Source organism: Anomaloglossus baeobatrachus, unplaced genomic scaffold (assembly GCF_048569485.1).
Source record: "Anomaloglossus baeobatrachus isolate aAnoBae1 unplaced genomic scaffold, aAnoBae1.hap1 Scaffold_292, whole genome shotgun sequence".
Lineage (NCBI taxonomy): Eukaryota > Metazoa > Chordata > Amphibia > Anura > Aromobatidae > Anomaloglossus > Anomaloglossus baeobatrachus.
In genome coordinates, this window is record NW_027442369.1 from 164,940 (window position 1) to 187,732 (window position 22,793).

The 22,793-nt window shown below is 47.9% G+C and overlaps 1 protein-coding gene across 1 annotated transcript in view; it reads right to left on the minus strand.

The window, feature by feature from the left end:
* Positions 1 to 352: 352 nt before the first annotated feature.
* Positions 353 to 22,793, minus strand: part of LOC142266880 (ephrin-A3-like) — a 44,623-nt gene continuing 22,182 nt past the window's right edge. The window contains exons 2-5 of the mRNA XM_075332323.1: positions 6,989 to 7,278; positions 6,222 to 6,287; positions 6,046 to 6,123; positions 353 to 507 (exon numbers count right to left, since the gene is read on the minus strand). Of these exons, the coding sequence (XP_075188438.1) occupies positions 386 to 507; positions 6,046 to 6,123; positions 6,222 to 6,287; positions 6,989 to 7,278 (556 nt within the window). The 3' untranslated portion in view covers positions 353 to 385. The remainder of the gene's footprint in view (positions 508 to 6,045; positions 6,124 to 6,221; positions 6,288 to 6,988; positions 7,279 to 22,793) is intronic.

A 22,793-nucleotide genomic window follows, 5' to 3' on the forward strand; every position in this document is an offset into this window, starting at 1 on the left:
TGACTCTCCCTCAAGCATTCAGTCCTGGATGGAGCATGCTGAGCCTTGTAGTTCTGCAGCTGTCTGCTCTTCTACATACACTAGTGGAGAATGAAGAACACATTGAAGAAGGAAATGACATCAGACCTTTTTTTTTTTGTTCACTGATAAAAAAACGCAGCAAAATGCAGAGATCAAAATCGCAGCAAAACGCAGCGTTTTTGTGCGTTTTTAGCGGCCAAAAAGGCACAAAAACGCAGCGTCAAAAAGACGCAGTGTGCGCACATAGCCTAAGGACGCTGCTCCTCCTCCCATCAGCCGCCCCCCAACCTGCACAGTCCTTACAGAGTTCTGAATGTGGAGATTGCATTCATTTCTCCGAGGTGTTCAGCCTGAAACAAGAAAACTAAAACGCCAAGAGAGTCATTAGGAGCAGAGAGACGGCCACCGTCAAATGTAAGTGTTCTCGCTTCGGGCTCGTCCCACTAATGCTCTTCTCCAACTTGGGGATCTCTGGATTAAAGTTACCTGAAATACAGGAGGGAAAAGGTGAATGGAGGAAAGCAAGATCTGGTGTCCAACAGTAAAGCAGAAATGGGCTCAAGTGGCAGTCCAAGAGGCGGGCAGAGGGCATGGACCAGAGTCCCAGTCCAAGAGGCGGGCAGAGGGCACGGACCAGAGTCCCAGTCCAAGAGGCGGCCAGAGGGTACGGACCAGAGTGTCAGTCCAAGATGCGGGCAAAGGGCAAGGGCCAGAGTCCCAGTCCAAGATGCGGGCAAAGGGCAAGGGCCCCGGTTGCAGTCCGAGGTATGGGTGGAGGGTAGGGGTCGAGGTCATAGTCAGAGGTAGGCGGAGGGCAGGGGCCGAGGTCAGTCAGGGGATGTAGAGCGTGAAAAAGGTGATTGATGTAGGAAGGTGGAGAGTGAAGGTAGACGAGTGGGATCGTCCATGTGATGTCTGCAGAGGACTTAAACACCAGAAGGGACTAGCGAGACTGAACAACATGTCCCTTGAACACAAAAGTACATTTAAGCCAAGAGGAGACAGCAGATGGAGGTGACCGTCCAGTATGTAGGTCACAATATACATGGCGGCCGCCTACAAGATGCACATTAGACAAGGGTTTACTTACACAACACCCAAGGAGGTTTATATTTATGACAGGAGCAGCAGTGTCTTCGGGAGCCCAAAAACATTAAGCTCAGAGTCGCCCTGTGACACCGTCGTGCGGGCGGCAATAACAGCTAAACACGATGAAGGGAAGCAGCTCGTGTGATTATCTGGCCGGCCAGGAACAATCCAATCTACATTCCAACAGCAGCAATGAAGCTGGTGTCTTAGTCCCGGGTAGTCAGAGCTCAATCACTAATCCAGTCAAACACTTGGCTGCAATTTCCGAATCTTTCGGGACGACACCGGGCACAAGTAGCAGGTGCCTGCAGACTACCATATTTGATGGGTGTGATGGCCTGTCATGGATGAGGCACGAGACCACTCTGCGGGTCATCAACTACCGATCTGCATCTATGGGCACCTCCTGTAGAATATGATCCGGACACCAGCATGTGAGGAAGTGTGAGAAACTGCTATGAGTCGACCATCCTGCAGGGGGAGACAGCGCACCACGAGTGAGCAGCAGGGCTGTGGAGTCGGTTAGCTAAACCTTCGACTCAGACTCTTCAATTTCCCTTGCACCGACTCAGACTCCACCACTCCGACTCCTACATATATTGCTTATAGTTAGGTGAAAAATTTATTGTAGGACATCAACATGTGTATGTGATCATCAGACATTTAATTTTTATGATACAATAATCAAGATATTTTAATAGAACATAAAATATATTTATTGGATACAACTTTAGAACACAAAAAACTAATAAATTGTAAATATGTAATACAATATGTAATATACAGTAGACTACATATATATCTTGTGTAATATATATATACACACACACACTGTATAATTATATATTATATATATCACATATTTACAATTTATTAGTTTGTGTTCTAAAGTTGTATTACAATAAATATATTTTATGTTCTATCTAAATATCTTGATTATTGTATCATAAAAATGATTAAATGTCTGATGTTCACATTATACTACAATATATTTTTCACTTAAATATGAGCATTATGCTAAATATTTAGTATGTTTTTGATGAAAAATGTTTTTTGCCACTTACATAGTGCATTTTATATATATATATATATATATATATATATATATATATATATATATATATATATATATATAAAACACTATGTAGGTGGCAAAAAACAGTTTTCAACAAAAACATAGTAAATAACATTTGTGTAGTCTATGAATTTGTTGTAAGACATAGAATTGCCTCCATCAGATCCTCCTTCACAGATGACCTGATCTGACCTAATATTAAGGCTAGAGAACATCCTCTCTACAGTAACTTGGGTTGGAGGCAAAGCAATAACCACATGGGCAACATCTCTAACAATTTCCGGGTATAAAGGAATTGCCTCATGCACAGTCAGTTTTGATGAACGGTTGAATTTTTCTATTTCTTTGAGAGCAAGTGAAACATTTTACTGAAATCTGGCCAATCTGCTGCTATAGGAGACGGAGGGAAATCTTTTTCCTTGCGGCAACACTTTGCTGCTTCATGTCATCCAAATACTTCTCAAAGTTAAACTCCTCATCTTCTCAGATTCCTTAATAACAGGGTCGGTACCGCAGGACTGGCGCATAGCAAATGTGGTGCCAATATTCAAAAAGGGGACAAAAACTGAGCCGGGAAATTATAGGCCGGTAAGTTTAACCTCTACGGTTGGTAAAATCCTTGAGGGTTTCTTGAGAGATGCTATACTGGAGTATCTCAAGAATAATAACCTTATGACAGAGTATCAACATGGGTTTATGAGGGATCGATCCTGTCAAACTAATTTGATCAGCTTCTATGAAGAGGTAAGTTCAAGCCTGGACCAGGGAAATGCAGTGGATGTTGTGTATATGGACTTTTCAAAAGCTTTTGATACGGTGCCACACTAAAGGTTGGTACATAAAATGAGAATAATAGGGATAGGGGAAAATATGTGTAACTGGGTTAAAAACTGGCTCAGTGATAGGAAACAAAGGGTGGTTATTAATGGTACGTACTTGGACTGGGTCTCAGCTCATAGTGGGGTACCACAGGGGTCAGTATTGGGCCCGCTTCTTTTCAACATATTTATAAATTACCTTGTTGGGGGCATGCGGAGTAGAATTTCAATATTTGCAGATGATACTAAACTCTGCAGGGTAATCAATACAGAGGAGGATAATTTTATATTACAGGGAGATTTATGTAAATTGGAGGATTGGGCTGAGAAGTGGCAATTGAAGTTTAATGTAGATAAATGTAAGGTCATGCACTTGGGTAGAGGAAATAACATTTATGATTATGTACTTAATTGTAGAACACTGGGTAAAACAGACACAGAAAAAGACTTGGGTGTATGGGTGGATGGTAAACTTCACTTTAGTGGACAGTGTCAGGCAGCTGCTGCCGGGGCTAATAAAATAATGGGATGTATTAAAAGAGGTATACGTGTTCATGAAAAAAATATAGTTCTACCTCTGTACAAGTCACTAGTGCGACCGCACTTAGAATACTGTGTACAATTCTGGTCACCGATATATAAGAAGGACATAGCTGAACTGGAGAGGGTGCAGAGAAGAGCCACCAAAATTATTAGAGGAATGGGGGGCTGCAATACCAAGACAGGTTATTAAACTTGGGGTTATTTAGTTTGGAAAAACGAAGGCTTAGGGGGGATCTAATCACAATGTATAAATATATGAGGGGACAGTACAGAGACCTTTCCAAAGATCTTTTTACACCTAGGCCTGCGACTGGAACACGGGGGCATCCGCTACGTCTTGAGGAAAGAAGGTTTAATCATAATCACAGACGAGGATTCTTTACTGTACGAGCAGTGAGACTGTGGAACTCTCTGCCGCATGATGTTGTAATGAGTGATTCACTACTAACATTTAAGCAGAGCCTGGATGCCTTTCTTGAAAAATTTAATATTACCAGTTATGTATATTAGATTTTATGACAGGGTATTGATCCAGGGAACTAGTCTGATTGCCGGATGTGGAGTCAGGAAGGAAATTTTTTCCCCATTGGAACTTGTTTGCCACATTGGGGTTTTTTTGCCTTCCTCTGGATCAACATGTTAGGCTACAGGTTGAACTAGATGGACTTAGAGTCTCCCTTCAACCTTAAAAACTATGATACTATGATACTATGATGAGGATGAAGATATGGCAGCAGTAGCACTGTCAGGACCCAAGTCCTCTTGCGCCTGGCAGTCCTGTAGCCGCTCATCCTAACTGCTACCTCACTCAAAGCTTCTTTTCCTTTAGTAAGCTGTTGATCATCAAGCAGTATACGAAGACTTGGGTCCACATAAACAGCTGTCAGAAGAATTTTATTTTCCAATAGCTGTGTATCTCTCCATTTCATTGAAGCAGAAATGCCATCTGCGATTAAACCTCCTCTTTGGGACAGGCAAAATAGCAAGTTCTTCCACTCCCATATGAAAATGCCAGGAGTTAAATCCTCAGCTTGTAATTTTTTAGTCACGGTAAATGGGTGATTAAGCAATTCCTTCAATTTAGCCACCTGTGTCCAATGACCTTCATTTAAGGTTACTTGAGGGTTTACCATATCTATAAGAAATGATTTTAGTTCAAGCAATCGCTCAGTCATTAAATAAGTGCTCCCTCACCGAGTGGCTTGATCAACAATTGCCCCTTTCCCAGCACATTTCTTCAAGATGGAATCAATTTTAGGGGTTCTGGCGGCAATAACCAACTTCCTCACTTTTCCAATTAGATTTCCAGCATGTCCGCCCATTTTCACACATCCGGCTTTTCACCAGTTTGGCGGATGCGGCGCACGCCAGTATAGTACGATACAGTACAGTGGCAACACCACAACTTCCGGGTCACATGACAGCATGTGACCGGCGTTTGTCGCGCTGCCACTGTACTGTATACACTGTACTGGAGTGCGCCGCATCCGCCAAACCGGTGATTAGCCGGATGTGTGAAACCGGGGTCCCGGTCTTGCAGACTCTTTCATTGCCAGCTGCAGCGTGTGCACAACACAGCGCATGTGATGAATAGGAAAGTGTTTTGAAGCAGCTTCAACAAGATCATCTAATCCTAAAGTATCATTTTGCTGTTCTTCTGTTGTAATATCTGTTTGTTCCTCCGTTACATGAGCAGCGCTGTGGCTCCATCTCACACATACTAAATCCTAAATTTTCTTCTAGCTGTTGTTCATTACTCTCATTCATCAGTTTAATTGTACTTATCAAGTTTGAAGCATTGTCCTTTACAATAGCAAGAACCTGTTCTTTTTTGAGTTGGTAATCTTGCAGAACTTTTTCCACTAAGGCCTGGAGAAGCTGGCTGCTGTGATGAGCTTTACTATCTGTTACTGCCAGTGTCTTGCTAACAATTTATTTCTTCTTTACAAACATCGAATATTGATGGCAAAATAATTGAGTGAAATGCAGTGACTCTGGGCATCCAGCAAAGGCAATGGGTGACAAGATAGGACATTCAGACACAGCGTTTTGTGAGGATCCTCACAAAGAATGAGCAGTCAGCTTGTGTGGCCTTTTTCTAATGCTTTTTTATGAGCTCAAAAACCTTTCAGGTGATGCAGTTTTTTAAAAAGCTGATCTGCTTTTGCAGCTGACAAATGTATCCTCAAAAAACGCAGCAAAAACGCTGTGTGTGAATGTAGCCTTAGATCAGGAACAGAACAGCCATTTATAGGACATTTCATAACTTTCCCAAATTCCTATGAAAAAATATTCAACACATTCTGCATTGCACTACTGTGCCCAATTTATTATATATTCTAGGAGTCGGAGCCGGTTCATTTTATACCGACTCCGACTCCATCAAAATGAGCTGCGACTTCGGCTCCATCAAAATTAGCTCCGACTCCGGCTCCGACTCCATCAAAATTAGCTCCGACTCCACGACTCCAACTCCACAGCCCTGGTGAGCAGAATCACCTAGGTCTTCAATCTTCACCTCTGGTCCTATCGTGAATTGGGGCAGGGTGGGAGCGCGCTTCTCTCCAGAATGAGCCGCTGCGGGGGAAGGACGACACCATTACCACGCGCCTGACGTAGTCCTGACAACAGTAAGCAATCACCATCCCCCCAGGTCCCAGGTTTTAAACACTTACTGGTTGCGCAGCACACGGACACTTTCATCTTCAGGCACGAGTGCCGGTGGTTGTGGGTTGGTGTTGCTGGAAAAAGAAAAAAAAAAACAATAAGAATGGGTGCAATGTAAAAATTAAGACTAAAATACCAGGAGGAACAACTGAAGGGTTCAACTGAGTATCAGCAGGAGGGATCCTGTAAGGGGACCGGGGATGTCCATCCACCGGACGACAGATGACTGCAGCGGGAGCCTCCACCTGCCTGCTGTGATTAGTGCCCCCTCACATGTGACTTGGGAGTGAGGCCATCCCCCTTACATCCGGCAGAATTTGGGGTGCGAGGAGCCCATACATCAGCTGGACAGATCCCACAATCCGGTGTGAGCCTTCGCTCTGGGGTAGATGGATGGCAGTGATCACTCGCAGACTCAGAGGCAGCGGCTCCTCCTGTGTCAGTGAGCAACATCCACTGCACTGATCACATGTGCAATTCTATATTTTGACCACTAGGGTGAGATATGCACCAGTCTTATTACACCGCTGTATACAGGCATCCGTATTATAGGACAGTGCAGGCATGCAATACATGGTGCACAAACCCAGAGTCAGATGACACGTCCTCCATCTAACAAACGCAAGGTAAGACGCTCCCCTGTCGGAGGCTGCAGGCGGCTCACCACTGGGCTAAAATGTAACGCCTTGGTTCTGTTCCTGGGACACTGAGATCTCCAGCGCGCTTGCTGAATGTACTTGATGGCCCCAATGCGGCTCTACCCTCCGGTACTCACAGATGTAGTAGTAGTTGTGTCCCGCGTGGAACTCGTACCCCAGAGAAAAGGCGCTGTACCGCTGAAACTTCTCCGAGAACTTGATGGGGCTGTGTGGGGAGTGCGGCCGGTTACATTCCCAGCGCTTGAAGCCATGGCTGGTGTTGCAGGAGTGGTAGCCCTCATAATTCACCATGTACAGGATATACTGCTCCATCCGGTGATCCGCCATCGTATCGTTATAATGTGGGCAGTAAATGTCAAGGTAGTCGTTAACATTCACCTGAACCGTGTAGTCATTGCGCCGCAAACTGGAAGGAAAAAAAAAAAAGACATTAGTCCCATCAGCTGAGCCACCCCGCAGAGCAGGGACCCCTTCATCCTCCCCGCAGGAGCCGACCCCCGGGATATCCTGATCCCCAAACGCCACACCATCTTTACACCAGAAGCCAGATAGAGTCTGCTGAAAAGCTTCTGACAAGCCGCCTCTGGTCACGTGTGTCCGTCCGGTGTATAGCTTCTGCCTCCGAAAGCCACACAAAGTATTACACTTTTAAAAAAGTGTAACCCCTCCCCTCTGCCTATACACCCTCCCGTGGATCACGGGCTCCTCAGTTTTGGTGCAAAAGCAGGAAGGAGAAAACTTATAAATTGGTCTAGGGTAAATGCAATCCGAAGGATGTTCGGAGAACTGAAAACCATGAACCAAAAGAACAATTCAACATGAACAACATGTGTACACAAAAGAACAACGAGCCCGAAGGGTACAGGGGCGGGTGCTGGGTCTCCCAATAGGAGCTAGAAGAAAAGGAATTTACGGTAAGTAAACAAAATTCCCTTCTTCTTTGTCGCTCCATTGGGAGACCCAGACAATTGGGACGTCCAAGAGCAGTCCCTGGGTGGGTAAAAGAATACCTCAATAAAAAAGAGCCGAAAAAAACGGCCCCCTCTTACAGGTGGGCAACCGCCGCCTGAAGGACTCGCCTACCTATCATTGGAGGATAACTCCGGCACACTACCACTTTCCCATAAGCCCAAAAAAACGAAGAATACAGTTGTTGGATGTCAAAATCCTTTTCTCATATTTTATTAGTGCCAAAAAGTGAAAAAAAGTGCTGTACAATTGTCCGCCAGGAATCGACGTTTCGGCTAGCAAGCCTTCATCAGGTCGGACAGGCTGAATACATTATTTACAAGTGAGAAAACAAAACAAAAGAAAAGAGATAAATTAATAACATTGAATAGACATATTAATCAGGGTACAAAAGGCAAAAATAGGAACGACAAAGATCATAGGTGATGACAGAAACATAGAAGCAAGGGTACAATATATGTAGATTGAAACATTGAAATACTATATATTTAAGTACATAGAACCTAATAGGTATAGTAGCAATATCACAAGGTAGCGAGGTAGAAGTGAGACACAGATGCTGTGGAGTGACCGTACAGCACACATGGTAAGGACGCTCACCTTGACTTATAATGAGATGGCAACCTGGTATAAGTGCAGGATAGCTGCAAAAATATAGAGCCCTCCGTTTGGAGATAGCTGAGGGGAAAAATAAGGTAAAAGGGGTGAGGGAAATATATTGGCAGAAGAAAAGCACGGAAAAGAAGCAGAAGGTAGTGGTTGCTTTGACATACCCTGTGTCGAAAGCCGTGAAAGCTCTGGGAGATGTTAGTATGTAGGATCCTAAGAGGTTTATTGGATCATGAGGTCTGAAATAGGGAGCATGCGGTCTATCTGTAAGGACAAGAGAATGGGGATGACCTACTAGGTTGGGTAATGTTTGTTCATTGATAGGTGCTTCCATTACGAGGTGAAATGTTAGTTACCTTGGTGGTCAGCTATACCTCTTAGGTGTCTCAGTATACTAGGCCAGGGTGGCGACCATGTGTGCCCCAGGGGGATAGCAGCTCCTGCAGTGTGATATCAATATCTAAGGTTCAAGTAAGAAACCAGGTTAGCGTGGCTACTGTTGCTGTGCAAAGATAGTGAGTGGGGTAAAATACAATATTACCTATTAGCTCTGGTAGTATAGCCTAGAGAAGGATCGCTGCGGCTCAAAGTATATCAGTCAGTGGCTTATATGGAAGAAGAGCAGTTCCCGTGGTATGAAATAGAGGTCACAGGTTCACGCATAGGAGTCAGGATGGTATGCCTGATTGGGAATCTGTAGCATCGGAGGGAATAATGTGGAAGTAGCATTATCAACAGTACAGGGTAAAGATTAGTAAGAGAGAGGGGGAGTGGAAAAGGTTACCTAGTGATTTGTGAAGTAAGGTACTCTTGTAGGGGTTACCTAGAACCGACCGCTCCTGTAGTGGGGAGTCAGAGTCCAGAATTTATCCTGGTAATCAGGGTGATATGCCTGACTGTCGCCTATAGCTGTGTGGAAAGAATAGTTAAGTAATAGTAATGGAGTATGAAATAGATAGGAAGACGAGGAAGAGGAGGGTTACCTAGTTACTCTGAGGGATATGGCCTGGAGAGAAGTCCGTTGGCCCTGAGGAGAGTCAAATCTAGCTGACCAGGAAACAAAGAGGGGGGAGATAGTGAGATAAGGGAATGATAAGTTTGCATCATACATTGGTGGTATGAGTGTGGTAATGTCCCGGTGAGTCACCTTACCATGAGCCTGTGGCATCCAACAACTGTATTCTTCGTTTTTTTGGGCTTATGGGAAAGTGGTAGTGTGCCGGAGTTATCCTCCAATGATAGTCTATTTTTCTCCTGAGCACCTACGAGAGGTGAAGCAAGGTCTTCGTTACTTCATTACTTAACTCATTTTGACCTAGCTCCCTCACTTCCCCAACAAGGCGTTTTTGGATCTGCCCATGTCGCAATCCGGTTTTACTACTTTTTCATATAATGAAGATGAAACAAATAACATAGTATCAAGGGTCACTAAGCCCTGCTCTTTTCTCAACATACCAGCAGAGGAAACTAAGAAACGGGACCTTGAGAAGGTGCTACAGAAACACGCTTCCTTAGATCTCCACCTGACCACTCTGGCTGAGTACCACCGGACCAAACGTATCCCAAGGGGCCTACGGGTCACATTAAGACCGACAATTTTTTCTGACAACAATGAATACTGTGACAAGTTCGAAGCTATATTAAACAAATGTTCAATGGACATCATTACCCTAACCATTGACTTCCTGCAGAAAGAAGTTGACCTACTGTCTACTAGTATCTCAGTAACTGAAACGCAGTTGAAACAAGTTCTACCAGCTACCGAGCTCGAGCAACTTAAAAAAGAAACTGACGACTACATCTCCAACTTCAGGAGGACTCTAGAGGCTAAAAAGCGCAATAAATTTCTCAGAGATCAGGAGGACTATTCCCAGGGAACCGTCTACCGATGGCGCTCAGGGGAGTCCTCCTCCTTCTTCTCACGACGTCCTTCTCATTACACAGGCTATTCATCTTCAGGGAGTTCGGACTTCGACACCCGTCCCCAGCGCCCACAGCCCGGTTTTTTAGGTCAACGACGGCCCCCCATAAGAAGACGAGGAGGGGGCACAGGCGGCAACCGCAACTACCGGGAGGACCGGGTATGGACCAGGTCACAGGTAACACGAACCTAGTCTATAACATTTCTTCGTACAACTTATCACCTGCTGAGCACTTGGTCCTACAGAAAGGGCTTTCATTTAGCCCTACCCCTACATATGACACCTTTTCTGTGCAAAAGGAGCTGGATCATTTTTTCCGATCTGTACGGCTAAAAGTGCACTTTGATAATGTAAATACTGTTGATCATGTTAACAATGCTGATATGGTTTCTACAGCCTCTCCCCCTTGCTTCTCACTCAAATCCTTACAACTTAAATCACAGAGTTCCTTCATGCCCCCTAGATCATATCATCCGGTCGAAACCTTTGTTTCATTGGTTTCCCATGATATTGATAATTTGAACAAACAGATTCATTCTGGCACATTTCACATTAGGAACAACTTGTCAGTAGACGAGTCTAGGGCCCTTAACAACTTGAGGGATAATCAGACAATAATCATTAAGCCGGCGGATAAGGGGGGAGCCATTGTTGTCCTTGACCGACAGTATTACATTTCGGAAATCCTTGGACAATTGTCAGACACATCTACCTATGAACCAGTCTCCCATAATCCAACATCAGATATTTCCTCTATTATCAAAACTACGGCTCAACTTCACTTTGAACGAGGTGTCATTGACCAGAAATTAAGGGACTTTCTCAGTAATCCACATCCAATTACCCCTGTCTTCTATACACTTCCGAAAGTCCACAAACATCTTACTCGACCCCCAGGCAGGCCCATAGTAGCCTCAACGGACTTGGTCCTTTCCCGATTGGCCCGCACAGTCGAGAAGATCCTCTCACCCTTCATTCCCCTGACTCCCTCGTATCTCAAGGACACGTCCCATTTTTTAGAGGTATTAATGGATCTCCATCATATTCCAGATACATCCATATTGGTGACACTTGATGTAAATTCACTATACACAAGCATTGACCATGAGGAGGGTTTGGCATCAGTACAATGGTTTTTTGAACAATTCACCACCTTACCAATTGAAAACAGAGAATTCTGTATTGATCTACTCAGGATTATCCTGGAAAGGAACTTTTTCCTATTCCAGGATCAATTTTATGTGCAGCGTAGGGGGACCGCGATGGGCTCTAATGTCGCGCCCCCCTACGCTAACATCTTCATGACTGCATTTGAAGACAGATATATACATTCTCACCCTCAGATCGTACGCTATGCGTTGATTTGGCGTAGATACATAGACGATGTTTTTTTGATCTGGGATGGCGATCTAGACTCCCTACTCACATTTTACGAGGAGATCAACACCTTCCAACCAGGCTTAACCTTTTCCATTAACCATAGTACCGAGAAGATCAACTTTTTGGATTGCTGGGTCATCAAAAATAGGGACGGTACCATCACAACCGACATATATACCAAGCCCACAGATAAGAACAGCCTTCTCCACTACACCAGCAACCACCCAAAACATACGAAAAATTCTTTGCCAATTAGTCAGCACACGAGAGTAGATCGGATCGTAAGTGACAACGATAATCGCGGGGCAAGACATGATGAGATGACCAACAAGTTTAGGCAGAGGGGCTACCCCACTAACATAGCGACTAATACGAGATCCTTATGCCGCAAGCCGCAAACACAATCAGTCCGTATGCCCTTAATTAATACAGTTCACCCCTTCTCTCCATTGGTTAAGAGAATCATTCTGAAGCATTGGCCACTTCTTGGCCTCTCCTATCCTCAAATTAGTGAATTCAAGACACCACCACTATTTTGTTACAGAAAATCACCAAACATCAGAGATAAACTGGTTCGGGCGGACATAGGCCCCTGTCACCACGTTCCCAAACAGAAGTTCCTTAATAACCCACAGTTTGGCACCTTCCCATGTCTTAGGTGCGCCCAATGCTCGAATATCACCAAAGGGAGTTCTTTCACACACCCCAGAACTGGTAGAGCCTTTCCAATTAGGGATTTCTTTACTTGTGATAGTTCTTTCGTGGTTTATCTCATCAAATGCCCCTGCGGTCTCGGATATGTTGGAGAGACTACCCAACATATCCGAGACCGCATCAACAAGCATAAGTCGGACATTAGGTGCGGTCGCACCTTATTACCCGTTCCCCTCCACTTCATAACAGCAGGTCATAGGATCTCACAATTGAGGTTTCAGGTCATCGATCAGGCTGGCACTAGCCGCAGAGGTGGTGACAGGGTTAAACTCCTCCGGGAGAAAGAAGCTAGATGGATCCACACTCTGGATACACTAGAGCCCCACGGTCTTAACCGGAGGTACGAACAAGTTTTTTGATGGGCTTCTCCCTAGGAGGGTCCTCTATTGCTGTTGAGAGCATACATGAGGATACCAGTCGATATTGACTCCATATTGATTCTATGGAAATACCCACGGATGACCATAATTTTGAACTGAAGTACGGTCTCCTCATAAAATATAATTCCATTTTCATCTCTATTTGAGGTTTTTCCCTTTTCCTCCCCCCCCCCACCCCTTTATAGTAGGAGATAAAGAATCAATTTCATTGATATTACTATTCTACTACATATTCACCACATATCCTTACTGTATGTATACCTTGGTCGCACACATGCATATTCTACCTTAGGCATCCTAATTCTCTATCTCCAACTCACCTTATATCAGTGATTCATAATGTTATGCCAATATGAACCGTTTATTCATTGTTTCCCTTATGACGTAAAGGCTTATTGATTCACTGCGTTCTCATAATTATCCTATTGTATAAACCTCAGTATACATACTATATTGATTATGTGATTATCCTGCTACATTGTATCCTAACCCCTCCTTTCTGCCTTACAGAACTAATACCATTGCGTGACAACGATAAACCAGCATGTCACTCACTCCTGCACCGAAATGAGTAATCCGTGTCCAGATCCACTACCAACACGGTCATGTGACTCACTAACACGCCCTCATTGTCACATGTGCGTTCCATGACTCCACTACTGCGTTCCACCTAGTGGCAGTGACGCGCTCACCACCTCTTCATTGGAAGTCACTTGCGCATGCGCAGGACGCTGATTCCCAGCATGCACCATTCCGCACGAAAACAGGAAGTGACGTCGCGGTATGCTTGAGGTGAAATAGACGCTTCTCCTACATTCTTTTCACTTCACAGGACGTGCGATCCAACTCTGCGGCACCACAGGCTCATGGTAAGGTGACTCACCGGGACATTACCACACTCATACCACCAATGTATGATGCAAACTTATCATTCCCTTATCTCACTATCTCCCCCCTCTTTGTTTCCTGGTCAGCTAGATTTGACTCTCTTCAGGGCCAACGGACTTCTCTCCAGGCCATATCCCTCAGAGTAACTAGGTAACCCTCCTCTTCCTCGTCTTCCTATCTATTTCATACTCCATTACTATTACTTAACTATTCTTTCCACACAGCTATAGGCGACAGTCAGGCATATCACCCTGATTACCAGGATAAATTCTGGACTCTGACTCCTCACTACAGGAGCGGTCGGTTCTAGGTAACCCCTACAAGAGTACCTTACTTCACAAATCACTAGGTAACCTTTTCCACTCCCCCTCTCTCTTACTAATCTTTACCCTGTACTGTTGATAATGCTATTTCCACATTATTCCCTCCGATGCTACAGATTCCCAATCAGGCATACCATCCTGACTCCTATGCGTGAACCTGTGACCTCTATTTCATACCACGGGAACTGCTCTTCTTCCATATAAGCCACTGACTGATATACTTTGAGCCGCAGCGATCCTTCTCTAGGCTATACTACCAGAGCTAATAGGTAATATTGTATTTTACCCCACTCACTATCTTTGCACAGCAACAGTAGCCACGCTAACCTGGTTTCTTACTTGAACCTTAGATATTGATATCACACTGCAGGAGCTGCTATCCCCCTGGGGCACACATGGTCGCCACCCTGGCCTAGTATACTGAGACACCTAAGAGGTATAGCTGACCACCAAGGTAACTAACATTTCACCTCGTAATGGAAGCACCTATCAATGAACAAACATTACCCAACCTAGTAGGTCATCCCCATTCTCTTGTCCTTACAGATAGACCGCATGCTCCCTATTTCAGACCTCATGATCCAATATACCTCTTAGGATCCTACATACTAACATCTCCCAGAGCTTTCACGGCTTTCGACACAGGGTATGTCAAAGCAACCACTACCTTCTGCTTCTTTTCCGTGCTTTTCTTCTGCCAATATATTTCCCTCACCCCTTTTACCTTATTTTTCCCCTCAGCTATCTCCAAACGGAGGGCTCTATATTTTTGCAGCTATCCTGCACTTATACCAGGTTGCCATCTCATAAGTCAAGGTGAGCGTCCTTACCATGTGTGCTGTACGGTCACTCCACAGCACCTGTGTCTCACTTCTACCTCGCTACCTTGTGATATTGCTACTATACCTATTAGGTTCTATGTACTTAAATATATAGTATTTCAATGTTTCAATCTACATATATTGTACCCTTGCTTCTATGTTTCTGTCATCACCTATGATCTTTGTCGTTCCTATTTTTGCCTTTTGTACCCTGATTAATATGTCTATTCAATGTTATTAATTTATCTCTTTTCTTTTGTTTTGTTTTCTCACTTGTAAATAATGTATTCAGCCTGTCCGACCTGATGAAGGCTTGCTAGCCGAAACGTCGATTCCTGGCGGACAATTGTACAGCACTTTTTTTCACTTTTTGGCACTAATAAAATAAGAGAAAAGGATTTTGACATCCAACAACTGTATTCTTCGTTTTTTTGGGCTTATGGGAAAGTGGTAGTGTGCCGGAGTTATCCTCCAATGATAGTCTATTTTTCTCCTGAGCACCTACGAGAGGTGAAGCAAGGTCTTCGTTACTTCATTACTGGACTCGCCTACCTAGACTGGCGTCTGCCGAAGCATAGGTATGCACTTGATAGTGTTTCATGAAAGTGTGCAGACTAGACCACGTAGCTGCCTGACACACCTGCTGAGCCGTAGCCCGGTGCCGCAAAGCCCAGGACGCACCCACGGCTCTGGTAGAATGGGCTTTCAGCCCTGAAGGAAGCGGAAGCCCAGCAGAACAGTAGGCTTCGAGAATCGGTTCCTTGATCCACCGAGCCAAGGTTGACTTGGAAGCCTGCGACCCGTAACGCTGGCCAGCGACAAGGACAAAGAGCGCATCTGAACGACGCAGGGGCGCCGTGCGAGACACGTAGAGCCGGAGTGCTCTCACTAGATCCAAAGAGTGCAAATCCTTTTCACACTGGTGAATTGGATTAGGGCAAAATGAAGGTAAGGAGATATCCTGATTGAGATGAAAAGGAGATACCACCTTAGGGAGAAATTCCGGGACCGGACGCAGGACCACCTTATCCTGGTGAAACACCAGGAAGGGGGCTTTGCATGACAGCGCTGCTAGCTCAGACACTCTCCGAAGTGATGTGACTGCCACTAGGAAGGCCACCTTCTGCGAAAGACGTGATAGAGAGACATCCCGCAGCGGCTTGAAAGGTGGTTTCTGAAGAGCCGTTAGCACCCTGTTAAGATCCCAGGGTTCCAGCGGACGCTTGTAAGGTGGGACTATGTGGCAAACTCCCTGCAGGAACGTGCGAACCTGCGGAAGCCTGGCTAGACGCTTTTGAAAAAACACGGAGAGCGCCGATACTTGGCCCTTGAGAGAGCCGAGTGACAAACCCTTGTCCATTCCGGATTGAAGGAATGAAAGAAAAGTGGGTAAGGCAAACGGCCATGGAGGAAGACCGTTAGTAGCGCACCAAGATAGGAAGATTTGACAAGACCTATAATAGATCTTGGCGGACGTAGGCTTCCTGGCCTGTCTCATGGTGGCAATGACATCCTGAGATAACCCTGAAGACGCTAGGAGCCAGGACTCAATGGCCACACAGTCAGGTTGAGGGCCACAGAATTCAGATGGAAAAACGGGCCTTGTGACAGCAAGTCTGGGCGGTCTGGAAGCGCCCACGGTTGACCCACCGTGAGATGCCACAGATCCGGGTACCACGACCGCCTCGGCCAGTCTGGAGCGACGAGAATGGCGCGACGGCAGTCGGACCTGATCTTGCGTAGTACTCTGGGCAGCATCGCCAGAGGAGGAAACACATAAGGCAGTCGAAACTGCGACCAATCCTGAACTAACGCGTCCGCCGCCAGAGCTCTGTGATCCTGAGACCGTGCCATGAATGCCGGGACTTTGTTGTTGTGCCGTGACGCCATGAGATCGACGTCCGGCGTGCCCCAGCGGCGACAGATCTCCCGAAACACGTCTGGGTGTAGAGACCATTCCCCCGCGTCCATGCCCTGACGACTGAGAAAATCTGCTTCCCAGTTTTCTACGCCCGGGATGTGAACTGCGGAGATGGTGGAGGCTGTGGCTTCCACCCACTGCAGAATCCGTCGGACTTCCTGGAAGGCTTGACGACTGCGAGTGCCGCCTTGGTGGTTGATGTATGCGACGGCAGTGGCGTTGTCCGACTGGATACGGATCTGCCTGCCCTCCAGCCACCGATGAAAAGCCAATACACTGCCCTTATCTCCAGAATATTGATCTGAAGGGATGACTCTATCGGAGTCCAGGTTCCCTGAGCCCTGTGGTGGAGAAAAACCGCTCCCCAACCTGACAGGCTCGCGTCCGTGGTGACCACAGCCCAGGTTGGGGGTAGGAAGGAGTTTCCCTGCGACAGAGAATTGGGAAGGAGCCACCACTGAAGTGACGTCTTGGTTGCAAGGGAAAGAGAGACGTTCCTGTCGAGGGAAGCCGTACTCTTGTCCCATTTGCGGAGAATGTCCCATTGGAGTGGCCGAAGATGGAATTGCGCGAACGGGACTGCCTCTATAGCTGCCACCATCTTCCCCAGGAAGTGCATGAGGCGCCTTAAGGGGTGTGACTGACTCCGAAGAAGGGATTGCACCCCTGCCTGCAAAGAAAGCTGTTTGTCGCTCAGATGCTTGACTAACGCTTGCTGGGTATGAAACTCCATCCCAAGGTACGTCAGTGATTGGGTCAGTGTCAACGTGGATTTCGGGAAGTTGATGATCCACCCGAACCGCTGGAGAGTCGCCAGAGCGACAGATAGACTTTGTTGACACGCCACCCGAGACGGGGCCCTGACTAGGAGATCGTCCAGGTAGGGAATCACCGAGTGGCCCTGAGAATGCAGGACCGCCACAACGGATGCCATGACTTTTGTGAAAACCCGTGGGGCTGTCGCCAAGCCGAAAGGCAATGCCACGAACTGGAGGTGTTCGTCCCCGATGGCGAAACGCAGGAAACGTTGATGCTCGGGTGCGATCGGTACATGGAGATAAGCATCCTTGATGTCGATCGATGCTAGGAAGTCTCCTTGTGACATCGAGGCGATGACCGAGCGGAGAGATTCCATGCGGAACCGTCTGGTTCTCACATGTCTGTTGAGTAGCTTGAGGTCCAGAACGGGACGGAATGACCCGTCCTTTTTTGGAACCACCAACAAGTTGGAGTAAAATCCGCGACCACGTTCCTGAAGGGGAACGGGGATCACGACTCCTTCCATCTTTAGAGCGGCCACTGCCTGAAAAAGTGCGTCGGCCTGAGCGGGGGGCGGAGAGGTTCTGAAGAAACGAGCCGCAGGACGAGAGCTGAACTCTATCCTGTAACCATGAGACAGAATATCTCTCACCCATCGGTCTTGAACATGTGGCCACCAGGCGTCGCCAAAGCGGGAGAGCCTGCCACCGACCGAGGATGCGGCCGGGGGAGGCCGAGAGTCATGAGGAAGCAGTCTTGGAGGCAGTGCGTCCTGCGGCCTTTTGTGGACGAGACTTGGATCGCCACGCATAGGAGTTCCTCTGGCCTTTCTCCGGCCTGTTGGACGAAGAGGATTGGGACTTGGCGGAGGGACGAAAGGACCGAAATCTCGATTGAATTTTTCTCTGTTGAGGTCTCTTAGGTTTGGCCTGGGGTAAGGAGGAATCCTTTCCTTTGGATTCCTTAATAATCTCATCCAATCGTTTGCCAAACAAACGGTCGCCAGAAAACGGCAAACCGGTTAAGAACCTCTTGGAAGCCGAGTCTGCCTTCCATTCGCGCAGCCACATGGCCCTGCGGACTGCCACAGAGTTAGCGGATGCTACAGCCGTACGGCTAGCAGAGTCCAGGACGGCGTTCATGGCGTAGGACGAAAAAGCTGACGCCTGAGAGGTCAAAGACGCAACTTGCGGAGCAGAATTACGTGTGACAGCATTAATCTCAGTCAGACAAGCCAAGATAGCTTGGAGTGCCCACACGGCTGCAAAGGCCGGGGCAAAAGACGCGCCCGTGGCCTCATAGATGGACTTCACCAGGAGCTCTATCTGTCTGTCAGTGGTATCCTTTAGGGATGAGCCATCTGCAACCGACACCACGGATCTAGCCGCCAATCTGGAGACTGGAGGATCCACTTTGGGACAGTGAGCCCAACCCTTAACGACTTCAGATGGGAAGGGGTAACGCGTGTCAGTGTTTCTCCTGCTGAGACGCCGACTCCTCTACAGGAGGAGGCGGGGGAGAGAGATCCAACACCTGGTTGATGGACGAGATAAGATCATTTACTAAGGCGTCCCCTTCAGGTGTATCAAGGTTAAGACCGATGGGTGAGAGACGTGTCTCCTGCCCTAATACACCACCCCCATCATCAGCCCCCACACAGCGCTCCTGCCCTAATACACCCCCATCATCAGCCCCCACAGGGCGCTCCTGCCCTAATACACCACCATCCCCCATCATCAGCCTCCACAGGGCGCTCCTGCCCTAATATACCACCACCACCCCATCATCAGCCCCACACAGCGCTCCTGCCCTAATACACCCCCACCCCCATCATCAGCCCCCACATGGCGCTCCTGCCCTAATATACTGTCAGGGCCGGGAAGACTTGTAGGCCCAGGGGGTGGATCCACTGGACCTTGCACCCCACCGGAGGGGAGGGTGCACGGCAGCCGGAGCACTGGCGTGGCAGGGACAAGTATAAGCAGGTCACCAGAGTCACAGAGTTCTTTAGGACAGTAAAGTAAACAGGCACAGGTACCAGGGAGCAAAGACACGAAGTCAGCAGGACACGGCACCAGAGGACCTGAGCACCTAGCTCATAAGACTATGCTACAAGACACGTTGATCAGGCCCCGCCCACAAGGAAAGGCAAGTCTTATATACCCAGCACAGCCCTATGTCATTTCCTGCTTCAGGTGTGCTGGGCCCATAAGACCAGGAGAGTGGGCGCGGCCTGGTCCTATACAGAACCATGAGGCTAAGACTCAGAGTCAGACTCCTGAGACCAGGAACAGGACTCAGGGGAGCAAGAGCGGGAGCGGCAGCCATGACCAGTGGACACGTGGACTGGATCAGTGAGCAAGGAGCGGTGGTGCGATGGCGATACTGGATCAGTGGGTACGGAGCGGTGGTGCGATGCAGGGACCGGCTCAGTGGGTAAGGAGTGGTGCTGGGACACGGGGAGCGCGACATATACCACTCCATCATCAGCCCCCACACAGCGCTCCTGCCCTAATACACCCCCACCCCCATCATCAGCCCCCACACAGCGCTCCTGCCCTAATACACCCCCACCCCCATCATCAGCCCCCACACAGCGCTCCTGCCCTAATACACCACCACCCCCATCAGCCCCACACAGCGCTCCTGCCCTAATACACCCCCACCCCCCATCAGCCCCACACAGCGCTCCTGCCCTAATACACCCCCACCCCCCATCATCAGCCCCCACACAGCGCTCCTGCCCTAATACACCCCCACCCCCCCATCAGCCCCCACACAGCACTCATGCCCCAATACACCCCCACGCAGCGATCTTGCCCTAATACACCCCCACCCCCCCATCATTAGCCCCCACACAGCGCTCTTGCCCTAATACACCCCCACCCCCCCATCATCAGCCCCCACACAGCGCTCCTGCCCTAATACACCCCCACCCCCCACACAGCACTCATGCCCCAATACATCCCCACGCAGCGATCTTGCCCTAATACACCCCCACCACCCCTATCATCAGCCCCCACACGGCGGGGGGGATTGAGATGGAGGAGGAGATGGGGATATATACAAAGAGGAGGAAGAGGAGGAGGTGAGTACAGGGATATGTACGAGGAAGAGGAGGATAGGAGGGGGATCTCTACGGGCCGCTGGAGAGGACGAGGGATCTTTATGAGGGTGGAGGAGACGAAGGAGGGGGAGCTATATGGGGCAGCGACGAAGAGGAATCTATACAGGGGCAAAGGAGAGAGGGGGATTTATACAGTGGAGAAGGGGAGCTGTGCAGGGCAGTGGAGGATCCGTGCGGGAGAAGCAGAAAGGAGAGGAGGGGGAAGCGTGCGGGGCCCGAGGAGAGGACAACCTGTATAGGGGCGGTGCAGAGGGCAACCTGCATAGGGGCGGAGCAGAGGGCAATCTGCATAAAGGCGGAGGAGAGGGCAACCTGCATAGGGGCGGAGGAGAGGGCAACCTGCATAGGGGCGGAGCAGAGGGCAACCTGCATAGGAGCGGAGCAGAGGGCAACCTGCATAGGGGCGGAGCAGAGGGCAACCTGCATAGGGGCGGAGCAGAGGGCAACCTGCATAGGGGCGGAGCAGAGGGCAACCTGCATAGGGGCGGAGCAGAGGGCAACCTGCATAGGGGCGGAGCAGAGGGCAACCTGCATAGGGGCGGAGCAGAGGGCAACCTGCATAGGTGCGGAGCAGAGGGCAACCTGCATAGGGGCGGAGCAGAGGGCAACCTGCATAGGGGCGGAGCAGAGGGCAACCTGCATAGGGGCGGAGCAGAGGGCAACCTGCATAGGGGCGGAGCAGAGGGCAACCTGCATAGGAGCGGAGCAGAGGGCAACCTGCATAGGGGCGGAGCAGAGGGCAACCTGCATAGGGGCGGAGCAGAGGGCAACCTGCATAGGGGCGGAGCAGAGGGCAACCTGCATAGGGGCGGAGGAGAGGGCAACCTGCATAGGGGCGGAGCAGAGGGCAACCTACATAGGGGCGGAGCAGAGGGCAACCTGCATAGGGGCGGAGCAGAGGGCAACCTGCATAGGGGCGGAGCAGAGGGCAACCTGCATAGGGGCGGAGCAGAGGGCAACCTGCATAGGGGCGGAGCAGAGGGCAACCTGCATAGGGGCGGAGCAGAGGGCAACCTGCATAGGGGCGGAGCAGAGGGCAACCTGCATAGGGGCGGAGGAGAGGGCAACCTGCATAGGGGCGGAGCAGAGGGCAACCTGCATAGGGGCGGAGCAGAGGGCAACCTGCATAGGGGCGGAGCAGAGGGCAACCTGCATAGGGGCGGAGCAGAGGGCAACCTGCATAGGGTCGTGTATTGCAAATATAAAAATGGCTATTTTTTGAGTCTATACATTATGTTAAACTATAACATATTGATTAATCAGACAGACAAAGTGTACATGGTTACAAAATCTTGTATATACTTAAGGATTTCTGTGTGTTTGTCTTGAATATACAGACAGACAATATACCATTGTAACAGAAACCTTATGATTTACTTACATCAAATATCTGATGGTTTTGTGTGTTTGCTATCCATTGAAATAGAAACTCTGATCTATTTAGTTCACAATCTGATGTTTTATGTGTTTGCTATATACACAGACAGACAATATATCCATTTACCTATCTCAAATACCTGATGTGTATTCTTGGGAGATTTGAATGTCTGTGGGTTTATTACCCCATTGTCTGATGTGTGGTGTACCTCTGATTCATCTATGCCCAATGACTGGCCATCAAAGGGCATGGATCAATAAGACTACAACACATTAACTTTAAGGCTTGTAATATTGTTCAAGCCTCTATAAGATCAGCTGAAGTATAGCACAGACAGAAGCTCGTGTTTGCTGCCTCCGTGAGACGTCCGGGCAGTGATGTCCAGGAGTTCTCTGTGTATGTCCTGCTTCTCTGACCTCCAGACAGATGATGTCCAAAGCTCCTTGGTGATGTAAGTATATTTAACTGTACTTAACCTTTGTATGTTCAATATACAAAAGTGTACGCAATATCATACTTTTCCTTTAAGTTTGTATTTCACATTAACCTTTATAATAAAATTACTTATTTGCCTTCTTTAAAGCCGTATCTGAACCTTAGTGTTAAAAATATTAGCAAAACATTTGGCGCTGCGAGCAGGGTATACGCAGAAGGCTTTGAGTATTTTTATTAGTGTGATATTGCGTAAAATATGCCTCTTTTTAAGAAAAAAGTGGTTGTGAGTGAATGC